At 41.1% G+C, this 16,805-nt stretch overlaps 1 protein-coding gene across 1 annotated transcript in view; it reads left to right on the plus strand.

The window, feature by feature from the left end:
- LOC132816083 (potassium voltage-gated channel subfamily H member 8-like) overlaps positions 1-16,805 on the plus strand; it is a 438,395-nt gene that overhangs the window by 255,562 nt on the left and 166,028 nt on the right. The window contains exon 7 of the mRNA XM_060825513.1: positions 12,721-12,928. Coding sequence (XP_060681496.1) covers positions 12,721-12,928 — 208 coding nt within the window. The remainder of the gene's footprint in view (positions 1-12,720; positions 12,929-16,805) is intronic.

The following is a 16,805-nucleotide window of genomic DNA, read 5'->3' on the forward strand; positions in this document are numbered from 1 at the left end:
GCCTTATGGCCTTAAAGAACTTGATTTAACATCTCATCCAAATGACTGCATCTCTGAAAGTGGAGTTCTCTTTCAATATAGCCTTCTGCTCAATCGGTTTCAGGATTCAGAAAATAACTTTAGCAAATGTACTGCTGACAAGCTATTGTCTTTATATATTAAAAAAAAATGTTATACTGCAATTACTGTGATTTGTATGAATCAAAAATGAAACAGAAAGAAAATAATGATCAGTTTTCTATCAGGAATTTAAGCTGGAGAGCGTTCAGAAGAGATTTACCAAGATTTTGCTGGGAATGGAGGGTTTGAGATATAAGGAGAGACTGGCGAGGCTAGGACTTCTTTCACTGGAGCACCTGAAGTTGAGAAGTGAGTCTTTTCCCTAGGGATATATTCTTAAGGTGAGAGGAGAAAGATTTTAAAAAGAGATGAGGGACAACATTTTTCCTCAGCATGATTCATGTGTGGAATAAACTTCCAGAAGACATGGTGGATGCAAATAAAGTTACAATGTTTAAAAGACATTTGGATAAGTAAATGAATAGGATAGGTTTGGAGAGATATGGGCCAAGTGCATGTAGTTGGGGCTAGTTTAGTTTGGGAACTTGTTTGATGTGGACTAATTGGACTGAAGTGTCTGTGCCTACGCTGTATGACTCTATGACTCTTGTAGCTGCTCATTATTAACTTTATGTCTTATCCAATTATAGCTTTTTGGTAAGCCAGAAAATGAAGTCAAGAATTTCAGTACAACCTGAACTTTCAGCCTGGTCAGTTGGACCTAATCAAGCTTAGTTCAGAAAGGCTGTCACCTTTGGGTTGTTCTATCACTTATGTGCAGTCTTTAAGCTGTACATTCCCTCACGTGCTATCACTCTGTGAGTAAATGTCCATCGTGGCAGGGAAAGAAGAGTCTGATGCCAAGAGGTTTGAAGCTGAATGAGAAAGTGTTGAGGTACTACCAGCTTCAGGGGTTACACTGTTGTATTTTGAGGGCTCCTGTTGATTTAGGTCATTTAAAGTAATTCAAAATCTTAACTTCAGAGAACTCCAAAAAAAAAGGAAAGATTGTAATTTATGAATTCTAATTTGAAACAATGTCAATTTCAATTGATACTCAGAATCCAAGAATTATACAGTTTACTATGTTCAGGTAAAGTAAATCAAATTATGTGAAAGGTCAACACAATCGTAATTACAAATCATGCTTCTGTTCGGTTATCAGACAGTGTTGTATAGAGTGAAAATCACAAGTGGAGCAATGAAGGTATTTATTTACATACTGGCAAGTGTTCTCTCAAATAATTATGAGTGAGGGATTTGCATAAAAAATGATTGTTTGACATAACTTTTACTAATTGCAGCAACATAGTACATTTGGACATGTTGCTGAAGAAGTATTGCGTTAAGGCCAGGATTCCAGGTAGCCACTCTGTTTTAACTGTCACAGTTTTGTGCTGCTTGGTTTCTTGCTGAAGAGGCTAATTGGAAGTGGGATGTATTACGGTGGGTTGGGGTATTAATGACTTGCAAATGCGTGGCAAAAAGCCACTTACCACTGAAAGGCAAGATTCAGAAATCATGCTTTCAAGCTTGAGAAAAAACATGCAAGTTTTTCTTGACAGTGACAATCGGCTGTGTTTGTTCTCACCCCATTTATTCAATCTATTCACCATTATTCTTGCCGAACCAAGGAGAAGAAAGATCTGAGCATTATCTTGCCCTTATAAATATTGTTTCAGCCTCAGTTAGCATATAATTGTTAGTTTTCTTTTCATCCAGTAATGTTTGATATTGAGACACTGGTGCAGACATGGACCACAGATTAATTCCCTGTTTAAATCATCTTAATTTCCCAGGAGTCAGAGAGCTGGATTTGCATGCTTCAGAAAAGTAGCAATGCAAGAGTAAGTTAATCTGTCTTTCCGAAGACCTTTTTTTGAAGTATGGAGGAAATATTCTTGTCCGGTGCAGAGATTAATGTGCTGATTGTACAAACAAACCGCTATACTGAGGCCTGTAAAACAGATTAGCTGCATTGATCTGGTATCCAGTATTGTAGCTGAAAATGTGTTGCTGGAAAAGCGCAGCAGGTCAGGCAGCATCCAAGGAGCAGGCGAGTCGACGTTTCGGGCATGAGCCCTTCTTCAGGATTCCTGAAAAAGGGCTCATGCCCGAAACGTCAACTCTCCTGCTCCTTGGATGCGGCCTGACCTGCTGCACTTTTCCAGCAACACATTTTCAGCTCTGATCTCCAGCATCTGCAGTCCTCACTTTCTCCTATCCAGTATTGTAACTTGCCTTGCTTGCCTATATTTTTTAATCAACCTGTTCAAAGATATTATTACACACTGATGGAACAGGTAGGCTTTGAACCCCAGTTTTTAGATCAGAGTGGTGCTGGATAAGCACAGTAGGTCAGGCAGTATCCAAGGAGCAGGAAAATCGTGTTTTGGGCAAAAGCCCTTCATCAGGAATAGAGGCAGGAAGCCTTCAGGGTGGAGAGATAAACGGGGGGTGTGTATCTGGGGAGAAGGTAGCAAAGAGTACCTTTGAACCCCAGCCTCCCTGGTGTTGTCTGAAAAACTTGACCTTGCTATCTTGACCTGTGATATCATTCATCACAACATGGCTTTCCATCAATGAGTAGATGGAGCAGAAAGAACATTTGACTGAGATATCTGTGACTCTTCAACCACTTTATAGTTTTCAGCAATGTCTTCAACTGAAGTGCAGCATCTCTGATGACAACTGATAATACTCAGTTAACAGCTTTCCTTTCTTCCTTCGGCTTGCCAGGTCTCCCGCTCCCAGTTACCAGCAGCTGTATTCACCAATCTTCCTTCTTGCCGAACCAAACACTTGTCACATTTTCTGTATCCTGGTATGAGAAGGACGATAAGAACAGGAGAAAGCCATTCGGCTCGTTGAGACTGCCCCACCATTCATTATGATGGTGACTAATCGAACACTTCAATGCTTTTTACAGACCCTAACCCCAATACGCTGTCCATCATTGCTAATCAGAAATCTCTTAACCTCTACCTTATTTCCATGAAGTTGCATCTTATTAAAGGCTCAACTCAACCTTCATTCATATGCTACTTCTAATTCTCTCCTCCTTCCCTGAGATACCAGACAGCACAAATTCTCAATATCTAAATCAGAACAGATCTTGGTGATTGTGGCATGCCAAATGTTTGTCCCAGCCAACATGTAACTGCTCCTTTACAACAAGTCCCTGCATGTTTCATGGCCAGCATCCTCCTTGATCCTTGCTCCACACAAGCATCAACAAACCCCCCAGTCTCACTACACCATCCTGCTGCTTCTTAGACCAACTGAGACAGTACTTCAGGGCTTCAACACTGTACTTTGGAAGTCAAGGCACATGCACAATGTGCATGCTTCTGGCAGGTTACTTTGCTTGCGTGAACACACACACACACACACACACACACACACACACACACACACACACACACACACTAGCAGTCTCTATATGCAGCAGACAACTTAGTCAGCACACATGCACATGGACCTCAACATTGACTTACTGGCTGCCAGCCTCCATATGGTTCATATGTCATTCTTAGTGCACAGCTTGTCAATACCCAGATACAGCTTGCTAGCCTTTGTGTCCTTGCATTGCATTTCAGTGCAGAGGATGAGGCAGGCAGGTTGTGACAATGAGGAGCACAGAACTGTCAAGGTGATGGACATGTTGATGGACATGGTATGTCAATTCGTACTGCAGCATATGCCAGCAGTTTATGTAACAAACACACTGTATGTGTTTCAAGTCATCAGTCACATTTGAATGTCAAAGCGAAGTAGTCCTTAGAGGGGTCAAAGGGTGAACTGCGGTCAGTCAGGAAGTACAGCTTCATTCAGTTAAGGATCTCATTCAGTTCTGGTCCACAAAGTTGGCCTCAGTCAGGCAGGCATATTGTCCTATGAGAATCCAGGGATCCATCTTTTTTGTAATTCATTCACTGGATGGAGGTGTCACTGGCAGGTCAGCACTTATTGCCCATCCTAATTGCCCAGAGGGAAGTTAAGAGTCAATCACATTGCTGTGGGTCTGGAGTCACATGTCCTGATGAAGGACTAATGTGCAAAATGACAATTCTCCTGCTCTTCAGATGCTGCGTGACCTGCTGTGCTTTTCCAGCGCCACACTATTGGTCTGGAGTCACAGGTCAGTCAGACCAGATAAGAATGACAGTTTCCTCCCCTGAGGAACACTTAAACAGATGGGCTTTTACAACATTTAACAATGGTTTTATGGTCATCATTAGACTCTTAATTCCAGATTATTATTGAATTCAAGTGCAATTATCGGCCATAGCAGGATTAGGAGCCAGGTCCCCAGAATAGGATCTCGGTCTTTGGATTAACGGTCCAGTGATAATACCACTGCACCATCAACTCCCTTTTCTAGCAGGCTGCCTTGCAGGTCAAGTGTAACTAGCCCTGGGATCCTAGGTCAGTCAGTTGGGGAACTGAGGGGCTATCTACCTGGGGATGTGGGAATTGGGGGTTGTGGGGGGAGGAGGTGACTTTTCTGAGAAGGCACCAAGGTAGGGATTGAGTACGATGGAAGTGGATGGAAGAGCACATAGTGGTGGCACATGGGCAGTAGAGGTGGTGAGATGTCCCCAGCGAGTGAGTCGGAAGTACAGACAGCAGCAAGGGTTTGTGGTTTGAGAAGATAAGTTGAGTGAGAGTCATTGCGTGGACATAATCCACTAATAGTGAGCAACTTACAGTGAGAGGTGCCCCTATGTGTGTGTGAGGTAACAGGGAAAAGATACTGGCGGCCTGCAGAGTACAAAAACCACTAAACTTCTTCCTACACTGCTGTGCATCCCACTTCACTTGGGACACAGCACTGTGTATCCAGGTTGGATCTGGTAGCAATCAGCTGGAAAAAGACCAGGCCACCTCCCCATTGCTCCATCCACCAAGACAGCTTGGTCCCCATCTGCAAAGTGGACACCAAGCTTTCCTTTCCTCCAAGTCTTTTCCTCAGTGATAACAGTCAAGTACAACAATGGAAGGCACAGTGCCTGGCTGTACAGGGGTGTACAGCCAGGCTTCCAGTATGGTGCTGGAGGCACGAACGCTGGAAGATCCTGGCAGGAATGAGCACTTGCACCTCTCCAACCAAGAAAGGAGTCCAAGAGCTTGGTTGCACAATGAGGAGTGCGACCTTGCATGAGAAAAAGAGTTCTACCAAGCCATGACAAACCAGGCACCATAAATCTCATTCGACAAATTGCACTGACTGAAAATGTGGCTATTCCAGCCTTTGTAAATATTTTCACAAAAGACAGGGAGAAGCAGGCATTGTAGTCGTGGAGTGTGTAATGTTGAATGAGTTGAACATAATGAGTAATCAGCAGAGTCAATAAGGGGAGCATATTTTGATATTGTATGCAGGAATTTCTGTGAGGATTTTGCCAGCTTTGATAATGGTAGGCCAGTCAGAAAATAAGTAGCTCATGGGATCTAAAATGAAGAAACAGATTGGATCTAAAATTGGTTTGGTAACAGGAGCCAAAGGTTTATAGCCAACTGGTGTTTTTGTAACTGGAATGCTGTTTCTGGTGAGATTCCATAGGGTTCAGTCCTATGTTTCATGCTGTTTGTTGTACATATCAATGTCATGAATAAGAAGTCTACAAAATATACAAAAATTGTCCATGTGTTTGATAGTTAGAAAGAGAGATGTAGACTATTTTTAGATATCTATGAACTGGTCAGAAAAGTGGCAAAGGAATTCAGTTCAAAGAAATGTGGAGTAATGCATTTGTGGAGGTGCCAGAGGGCAAACAAGGCAAGGGCATTCACAAGAAATAGGATGTTTTGAGAAGTGTGAAGGAATTGAGGAACCTTGAAGTTTGTGTCTATGGATCCTAATGTAGGTAAGACAGTTAAAGCAGTCATATGGGATATTTTCTTTTCTTGCTGATGCACAGTCTGTGTGAACAGGAGGTTATGTCTGAAGTGTATGGAGAGTAATCAGATTTCAGATTGTGAACTTTGTTTAGTTCTGCTTAGCACGTTGCTTGAAATGTGTAATTCATATTGAAGAGGATACACAGGTGATTTACAAGGATATTACTAGGAATGGAGAATCCCAGCTTTGAGGAAATATCGGATAGGCTTTGTAACAGAGGAGGTTGAGAGGTTATTGAGAGCTCTGTAAAATTATAAGAAGCCTAAATAAAGTGCATAAGAAGGACCTAGCCAAAGTTCAATAATCGGGACATAGATTTCGAGTTCTAGTTAGAGGAAGTTGAGAGGTGATTTTTCCAGCAGAAGATGGAGGGAGTCTGAAGTTCAGTGTTTGAAACGGGAGTAAGGCAGAAACCTTTTTCACATTTAAATATTTGGATTGGCACTTCAGGTGCCATAACCTGTACAGCTACAAACCAGAGGATGGAAGCTGTGATGTAGGTGAGGTAACTTTTCTTCAGCCATGTTGCCGTGTTGAACTGAATGGTCCACTGTGCCATAAAGGTTCTTTGTTTCCTACGTTTCTATATTCCATAAAACAAATTTCAGTGTTCAACAATGAGCATAATCACATTGTAAAACAATATTGTCCTAATTCATACTAACCAGGATCATTGTTTATATACTTTGGCATCTTGTCAAGGTGAAGGGCTTCTGTTTTATGTCAGCCTCCTGCAGTTAGAGCAGCTAAATGTCAAGTATTGTGGGACTTGAATGAATGTGATGGTGATTTCTCCACTTACCAAATTTGCCTCCAGGATTTTGAATATAAAAGGTGTCTTTAACCTGAATTCAAAGACCTTGGGGTTTTATTCTTTCAATAAATAAATTTTTTGTCATAAAAAGGCATCAGTTTTTCATGTTCCCTACTGCATTTCTTTTTTCCCAAAAGATAAGTTACTTTTTGTCACTCAATGATAGAATCCATTTTGTCACAGATTTGTACTGGGTGTCAGAATGGATATAAAGTTGTCTTTCCTATGCATTGAATGATGTTGAAAATCTGGTGCAAAAGTAAAAATGACCACTGGTAAAAATGGAGAATGGATACTTGAAAAAGCCAAGGATGCTGTTTAGAATGTTAAGGCGCTTTAAGAGGAAAGAAAAGTGAGGCTAACATGATTCACATCTTTCAAATTTTCGACTCTGTGGGTGAAGTAGATGTAAATTGGCATTGTTACTGCTCCATTGTTCAGCTATGAGTAAATGCCCCTTCAGGGTCCCATTCCTAACTGTTTGAAAGATCATAGTTTCAACAATGGTATCTCTTCCTGCCCCATCATGCTAACTTTTCACATCACGATTGGATTTTTAACCTGTAGAAATGGATGGATATAAATCCACAGTGAGGTTTTAAAGTCTTACAAAGCAGTTTTCCACCACAAATCCATCCACTTTTTGCTTTGAACTCAAGCCAAAAGGTCAATGAGTAGCTCATCTGTTCCAAGAAGGTGAGCTGACACTTCAAATACGAAAGACTCCTTTGACTTAAACTATAGTTGGTCAAGTTTCCCTTGACTTTGAGAAAGACGACAGCATTGTCCAGGCAATGATGCTGGATCAAGGAAGTGAGTGACTTTATATCAACCTCCCAGGTCCAGTAGGATGGCCTGTTTGAGACCCTGCATTCACCTCACTAACCTACCCAATGAACCATTCAATTCCAACCACTTGCACTTCCCGATACTTTTTTCCTTCCCTTTGGTATTCAATTTCAAACAGATCTCAGCCCCCAATTTCAAAACTTCATGAGCCCTCTGACTCCAGACCCTTGATCTTCATCCATCACCTCTGACCTCAATCCCAACCTTGACTTCCTTCCTAGAATTCTCTCATTTTCCCTTTCCCTGTCCAGGAACCTTGGATTGGCATTCTGTTTGGGAACCCTCAACTGTGTGTGTAATATACATACATTACACACACACTTACTTACTCACTCACTCACTCGTTCTCCTCTCATACTTGCACTCGCTCTCTCTCTCTCTCACACACACACACACACTCATAACCATCTTCTCCAACCCTATCCCTCTCTCGCAGGGGTTCACTTAGCTCATTTTCCTAGATGGCTGGTTTGTAATGCTGTTTACACCAACACTATGGGTTTGGCCTCCAAGAACCTCCTGCCTTCTCAACCTCAGTTGAGGTGTGGTGGCCCTTAGATTAAATTCTCGACTGGTTATTTCTCTTTAATGAGAGAGCAGCCCTCTGGGACGATGACAACTTTACCTTATCTCCTGCAACTGGATCCAGACAATAGAATCATCCACATTGGCATTCTGGTCTGACATAAGAATTGTCAAGAAGAAGATCCGTGATTTTCAGTGCAAGTAGAGTAAAACAATAATGCCTGCTTAGAGAGCTCACGTAAGAATCTGAGAAACGAGATTAGATTCTTATATATGTGCCTTGTAGTCTGTAATGGTTTTTCTATTACCGGTTAATGTGTGACATGGATTGAGTAAAATATCCTGGAAATTGTAGTCACTGGTGAAGGAACAGCACTCCTCCACTATGTAAGTATGCCCACAGATATTGTGCAGGCTATTCAGCAGCAATTTCCAGACTCTAGATTTCTTACTCAGCACTCTTCTGCTAATACCTATGTAATTTACACTGTTTAATATCCAAGCTACAGATTCTAAACCAGGAACTATTCATAAATATAAATCAGGAAGTGGAAATAAGTATTTAATCATGTACAGGAAGCAAAATAATGAGCATGAATTAAAAAAAAATTGATTAAGAGGGAGAGACAAAAGGGACAAAACAAATAATTCAAGTCTGAAGCAATAATACTTCACACATTGTAAGATTACATTTTCAGTACAATGAACTAACTGTTGCTGTTTGACAGTTATTATGGCCATTAAAAGACTATTGACATCTGCATGCACTAATCCTACATTTTATACTTTGATTAATGAGCAGGTACACCAATTTATCACATTACTACATTATTTACTCTTTGTAAATATAAGATTTGGTGAAATGCATCAGAGGAGCTTCATAAAGCAAAAAAAAACTGAGCACAAGAGGAAACATTAGGCAAAATAAGCAAAAACTTAGTCAATGAGTTAGTTTATAAGGAACATCCTAAAGGAAGAAAGCAAAGAAGAGATTTACATTTACATTCTAGAACATGGACCTATACAAATGAATGGTGAGTGAGCAGTTATAAAGTGGCTAAAATTGTGGATGATTCGAGGACCAAGAACAGGGAGAAGTGTACAGATAGCCCAGAGGATTATGGGGATAGAGTAAATTACAAAGATAAGGAAGAGGAAGGCTTTGGAAGGATTTAAAAACAAGGGCAGGAATTTCAAGATCACAATAATGCTTGACCAAGTGCCAATTTACATAGAGATGATAGATGAATGATGGGGAATGGGCAACAGATTCAGAGAGTAAATGGGCTGCTCTTCCTGTGTTTCAGATCTGACATAGATACTATTTCTCAAATTTATGAAGGCTGGAATGGGGAAGTCTACAATGTGTTAAGATATTTATGTCTAAAGATGGTGATTAGATTAGATTACTTACAGTGTGGAAACAGGCCCTTCGGCCCAACAAGTCCACACCGACCCGTCGAAGCGCAACCCACCCATACCCCTACATTTACCCCTTACCTAACACTACGGGCAATTTAGCATGGCCAATTCACCTGACCCGCACATTTTTGGGAGGAAACCGGGGCACCCGGAGGACACCCACGCAGACACGGGGAGAATGTGCAAATTCCACACAGTCAGTCGCCTAAGTCGGGAATTGAACCCAGGTCTCAGGCGCTGTGAGACAGCAGTGTAACCACTGTGCCACCATGCCACCCACATAAATAAGAAGACATAAATAAAGCTTTCAGCAAAGGTGAACTGAGAAAGGGAGTTTTCTAAATCTTAGTACACAGGATCTGGCCATCACTGATAAGGCCAGAATTTATTACCCACCACTGCTATCCAAAAGGGCAATTAAGAGTCTGCCATATTATTGTAAATCTGGAGTCATGTGTAGATCAGACCAAGTCAGGATAGCAGATGTATTACCTTCAAAGGTATTAGTATGCCAAATGGGTTTTTGATAATTGATGGTAGTCACTTGGTCCCATTCGACTAGCTTTTTAGTCTAGATTTTTTATTGCTTTCAAATTTCACCATCTGACAAGATAGGTTTCAAAACTAGGTCCCGAGAACATTAATCTGGAATTATGGATTACTAATCCAGTGACATTGTATTTATGCCATTGCCTATTTCCATTGAAAGAAGGTAATCTGACTGATTATGCAAGTGTGAGGGTCAGAAGCTCATCTTTGGGCCAAATTTAGTACCAAGATCGGGAACAGGATGACTTAATCTCAGATTGAAAGTAATGTCTTCAGTCTTCCCAAAAGTTAATTGGTGTTCACTTCTGCTCATCCAGTACTACTGCTGCAATTTCACCCTGTTATATGGAATCAATGATAGAGATATCAGCAAAGTACTGTTACAGTGTAGCCTTTAGAGGAGCAGCACAGCTTGGGTCACAACATCAGGATTTTTGTGTTAATTTGCTTCATAATAATGGCGATACTATTGGCCTCAGCATACAATCTAGGCCATCATTAGTTTCTGTGTGGCATATATTTAATGTTTCTCTTTATTGAAATAGATACATTTTACTACTATCCAGATTTCTATTTGAGATCAAGATGTTTGGTGATTTGGCAGCCATGCTGTGAGATGATTTCATATTTCCATGACTGTCTCAGTCACAAGCTGCTCCCCAGAAAGCATGGCTCATTTGGTAACCTTCAGTATATTGGCAGCTCTGTGCTAGCATGTTGTTATTTCAAGAGCTGCTCCAGTGCATAGACATCTGATTATAGAGCAATTTTGGGTTAGTACCAAATTAACAGAGAGATAGCAGTGCAAGTGAAGTCTACAGCAGACACGTTGAAGTGCTAGAGCAGTACCACCCAACACTGCCTGTGCAAGATCCTACAAATCCACTGGGAACAAAGACGCACCAATGTCAGCGTCCCCGACCCCAGGCCAACATCCCAGCATTGATCGACTATGATGGGGTGGACCTGTCATCCGCATGACCGACACGAGACTCCCCAAGCAGTTGCTCTATTCCCAGCTCTGAAATGGCAGGCCAGCCCCAGATGGATAGAGGAGATGCTTCAGTGGCCTCACTGGCATTTTCACTGGCACCTGGGAATCACTGGGCCAATACTGTCCAAGGTGGAGGAGAAGCATTCCGGAAGGCATCGAGCACCTCGAGACTTGCAGTTGGGAAAAAACAGAGGCCATGGAAAATGGTGCAAGGAGCGCACTGCCATGCCAATGCCCCACACACCCCTTCCCCTGACCACCTTCTGTCCCAAGTGTAACAGAAGCTGTGCAAGCCACATTGATCTGTACAGCCACCTACGGACTCACCGAGAGTGAAAGAGAATCACCTGCATCTGCAAGGGACCGCCGATGATAGTGGTCCTTCAGGTGTATTTAGTCTGGATTTCATCTAGAACATTGCATCTTGGCATAATTGATCAATTTTAATTTGGCAAAGGTATCAGGGGATATGGAACAGAGGAGAGTAAATGGAATCAAAGCACAGATTACCCTTGAGTTAAATAATAATCAAGTAGGCTTGAGGGACTGAATGGGTAAAAACAATGTCTGCAGATGCTGGAAACCAGATTTTGGATTAGTGGTGGTAGAAGAGCACGGCAGTTCAGGCAGCATCCGATGAGCAGCAAAATCAACGTTTCGGGCAAAAGCCCTTCATCAGGAATAAATTCCTGATGAAGGGTTTTTGCCGAAACATTGATTTTGCTGCTCCTCGGATGCTGCCTGAACTGCTGAGTTCTTCCAGCACCACTAATCCAAAAATTGAGGGACTGAATGGCCTACTCTTCCTATGTTCCAGGTCTGGCATAAACACTATTTGCTGTACTGCTCCAACTGCTAGATACTTATACCTTCCTTGAACATTCTAATACTGTTTATCCATGGCTACTTTATTATTACTATCAGCAAATAGTGAAAACATAATGAAATTCTACTGATATAAGTTAACTGGAGTTTTCACTGTTACATAATTCAGCAATATTAAAATAATTAGGACTAGGCTGAGTGTATCTCATGCAAAAACTTCGAGCAATTAGGCTTCATGCATTTATCAACACTTTAATATTCTTTTGATAATGGAGGATAATCTCAGTAGGTTAGAATTTATTTTATATATAAAAAAAAGCAATTATAATGAATATCACCATTAGCATGTAATTACACTTGTGTATCTTTGCTGTACCACTTGCAAATAAACTAAAGATGATTTAAAGGATGTAAATTTTTTTTTAAATGGCAATGTGCTCGTGAAAACTGAAAAGCAGTTAGAAGTTATTGCAACATGAAGAACCTATCTTGAGTACATTGAGTTAGTGAAGAGGCTATGCATTTCAAAGAACTATACAATTTTACGGTTTTAGATAACATAATTTAAATACATAATTTATACAATTTAGATGTCTCTGTTCATGATCATTTTCATGTCATGTCTGAGACAAAGCACAATATTCAGCAGTATAGGAAAACATTTCATGTGCTTGCCTCAAAAAATATAACATTCACAATGAACCTTTGTACCTGAAATTGAGTTAGCATTTGGAGAAACAGCAGAACTGACCATAATTCTATTGCATTTATTGGCAGGTCTCAATTGTTCACCTTCTAAAAACAGTGCGTCTCTTACGTTTGTTGCGACTGTTGCAAAAACTGGATCGATATTCTCAGCACAGCACAATAGTCCTAACCCTGTTGATGTCCATGTTTGCATTGTTGGCTCATTGGATGGCATGCATCTGGTATGTTATTGGCAAAATTGAAATGGAAGGGAATGATCCACTTACATGGGACATTGGTAAGTCTTCCCATTTCTGCAGCATTTTTATGTGATCATTTAAACCATAATGTAATGCAAATTATTCATGTACTACCTTGTGAAAATATGTATATTTCTGTTTGTATTTTGTTAGAACAGTAAAATGAGTACTTTATAGTTGAGTCTCATTTGAAAGGAGCACATATCAGAGATAGGACTACAACACTGAAATGCTAGTTCTCCATCTTGGCTTCTTTTGAGCACGATGTGGAGGTGCCGGTGTTGGACTGGGATGGACAAATTTAAAACTCACAGTACATCAGGTTATAATTAAACAGGTTTATTTGGAAGTGCGAGCTGCCTGACAAAGGAGCAGTACTCCGAAAGCTTGTACTTCTAAATAAACCTGTTGGACCATGCTCTTTTGAGCATGCCACAATACTGAGAATATGAAATCAATTAATTTGCCCAATATTTTATCAGCTGCTAGAAATAAATAAAGTACACGTTAACGGAGTCAATGTAAATATTTTTCTTTAGAGTTAATAGCACTGTTAATAGTGAATTTTACAAAAGTCAACATTGAATCCACTTTGCTATTATTTATTTTGATTAGATTTTGTAATTTACTGTGCAGGCATTTTCAAGGAGAAATCCTATTTTAACACCGATCCTATATACAGCATAAGTACAATGATTAGTGATGTTGATATCTTCTCAGTATGTTTGGATAAAATAAGACAATAAATACTTGAATATAAATAGCATTAACAAGTTGGTTTAGTGCCAGAGGTAAAGAAGCTTCACATGGCTGCTATGCATGCTGATACCCTGTCTCTCTAAGAAGTTTTGTTTGGAGATGTTTCACAAGCAAGTGAAAGCTGTAAGCACCAATGAGTGGGAACACAAGGCTTTTTAAAGCTCTCGATATATTTGCTGTTAATACAGATGTGTCTTGTACATTGTAATAGTTGCTGTGAAATATGAATACTTTGTTTCTCAGAATCAAGGTTTATGCAAGAATTAAAGTTGAATATTGTTCTAGTTAAATGTCATCGTGCTTTTTAAGAAATATTTCTTCATGGTGTGCAAACATCATTGGCAAGGGAAGCTATTGTTGTTATTCCCTATCCTTAGTTTTAAGTCTTTGCCCAGTACAGTAGACCAATAGAGCAAATTGAGCAGTATGGTGACTCAGTGGTTAGCACTGCTGTCTCACAGCTCCAGGGACCCAGGTTCGCTTCCAGCCTCGGGTGGCCATCAGTGTGAAGTTTGCACATTCTCCCCGTGTCTGTGTGAGTTTCCTCCAAGTGCTCCGGTTTCCTCCCACAATCCAAAGATGTGCAGGTTAGGTGGATTGGCCATGCTAAATTGCCCAAAATGTTCAAGGATATGTAGGCTAGGTGCATTAGTCAGGGGAAATGTAGAGTAGTAGGATCGGGGAATGGGTCTGGGCCGGTGTTATAAAGATGTGAGTGTACTGTACCTTTAAGTGAGTTAAAAGCTAGCAGAACCACCTGACACAGCATCAAGCACTCAGAATAAGGTAACAATGTAACACTTGGTCAAAAGCTAGGGTAGCTGGTTGCCTGGAAATGATAGCATCACCAAATTGGAGGTGTTGAGGTGGCAGAAATGGCAGAGGTGGATCCTTTAAATGGAGAGATTGGTAGGGTGGAAAGTGAGGACCTGAGAAGGAAAGTGAAGAAATGAGAGTGGATTGGATTGAACAGAGGTGAGGGCCCTGTCAATGCAGTGGTATGAATCCTCTGGTTCAGAAGAAAGAATGTCCCCCATTTTTGAGGCAACCCAATGGAAAGTGGCATTGTGAACAGACGTAACGGAGACAAAAAAACTGAGAGAATGGAATGGAATTTTAGATTAGACTTACAATGTGGAAACAGGCCCTTCGGCCCAACAAGTCCACACCGACCCGCCGAAGCGAAACCCACCCATACCCCTACATTACCCCTTACCTAACACTACGGGCAATTTAGCATGGCCAATTCACCTGACCCGCACATCTTTGGACTGTGGGAGGAAACCGGAGCACCCGGAGGAAACCCACGCAGACACGGGGAGAACGTGCAAACTCCACACAGTCAATCGCCTGAGTCGGGAATTGAACCCGGGTCTTCAGGCGCTGTGAGACAGCAGTGCTAACCACTGTGCCACCGTGCCGCCCAATCTTTTGTGGATGCAGGGTGTGAGAAGGTGCAGTCAATTCTTCATTTGATGCTTTGTTTAGTATGTTATTCCTCCTCCTAGTTGTGATTGATACTTTAATCAATAGCGGTCTACCCCTTGCATTTAATTAATGTCTCTGTATTTCTACAATATTCTATATCCAGGGATTATCCGTCACTGTTGCCCTTCTCTCAGTCAAGTTTCCATATTAGCAACTATATCATGACCAAATCCATTATGAAATTGATACAATGAGTTCAACTTAAGAACATAGGAACAGATGTAGGTTTGCTCGCTGAGCTGGAAGGTTTATTTTCAGACATTTTGTCACCATACTAAGTAACATCTTCATTGAGCCTCCGGACGAAGCACTGCTAATGATTCCTGCTTTCTATTTATATGTTTGGGTTTCATTGGGTTGGTGATGTCATTTCCTGTGCTGAGGTACTTTCCTGTTCTTTTTCTCAGGGGTGGTAAATGGGGTCCAAGTCAATGTGTTTGATGATAGAATTCAGGTTGAATGCCATGCTTCTAGGAATTCTCATGCATGTCTCTGTTAGGCTTGTCCTAGGATGGATGTGTTGTCCCAGTCGAAGTGGTGTCCTTCCTTATCTGCATGTAAGGATACCAGTGAGAGAGGGTTATGTTGTTTTGTGGCTAGTTGATGTTCATGTATCCTGGTGGCTAGATTTCTGCCTGTTTGTCCAATGTAGTGCTTGTTACAGTTCTTGCACAGTATTTTGTAAATGCGATTAGTTTTGCTTGTTGTCTGTTTAGGGTCTTTCAAGTTCATTAGTTGCTGTTTTAGTGTGTTGGTGGGTTTGTGGGCTACCATGAAGCCAAGGGGTCTGAGTAGTCTGGCAGTCATTTCTGAGATGTCTTTGATGTAGGGGAGAGTGGCTAGGGTTTCTGGACGTGTTTTGTCTGCTTCTTTGGGTTTGTTGCTGAGAAATCTGTGGACTGTGTTCGTTGAGTACCCATTCTTATTGGATATACTGTACAGGTGACTTTCCTCTGCTCTGCGTAGTTTCTCTGTGCTGCGGTGTGTGGTTGCTCGTTGGAATGATGTTCTGATGCAGCTCCGTTTGTGCAGGTTGGGATGATTGCTTCTGTTGTTCAACATATACGGACCAAATATTGAACTACAGAAGCAATCATCCCAACATCCACAAACGAAGCTGCATCAGAACATTGTTTCATTGAGTCACCACACACAGCAGCACAGAGAAAATATTTTCTTCATCTTGCACCTGAAACATCCCTCTCATTTTTAAATTGTGCCTCCTATTTCTAAATTCTCCAACTAAGGGACAGCATCTTACCTGCATCTGCCCTGTCTATCCCTTTGCACCAGGCCTGCCTATCCCCTTAATTATTGTGTACGTTTCATTGACAATACCTCTTATTGTTTGAAACTCTAGAGAATACAGGCTCAGTTTGGCTGATCTCTTTTCATAGGACAGTCCACCATCCCAAGAACAAGTCTAGTGAACCTTTGTTGCCCTCCCTCAATGACAACAATACCTTCCTTGAGATATGGAGACCAAAACTTCACATGTTCTCAAGATGTGGTCAAACCAAGTTCCTATACAATTGAAGCAAGACTTCCCTACTCCTATACTCCTATAAAATCACCTTGTAATAAAGATTAATGCTCCATTAACCTTCCTGATAGTTTGCTGCCCCTACATGTTAGCCTTCAATGTCTTATCAACAAGAACACCCATGT

The sequence above is a fragment of the Hemiscyllium ocellatum genome, chromosome 5 (assembly GCF_020745735.1).
Source record: "Hemiscyllium ocellatum isolate sHemOce1 chromosome 5, sHemOce1.pat.X.cur, whole genome shotgun sequence".
In the NCBI taxonomy this organism is placed as follows: domain Eukaryota; kingdom Metazoa; phylum Chordata; class Chondrichthyes; order Orectolobiformes; family Hemiscylliidae; genus Hemiscyllium; species Hemiscyllium ocellatum.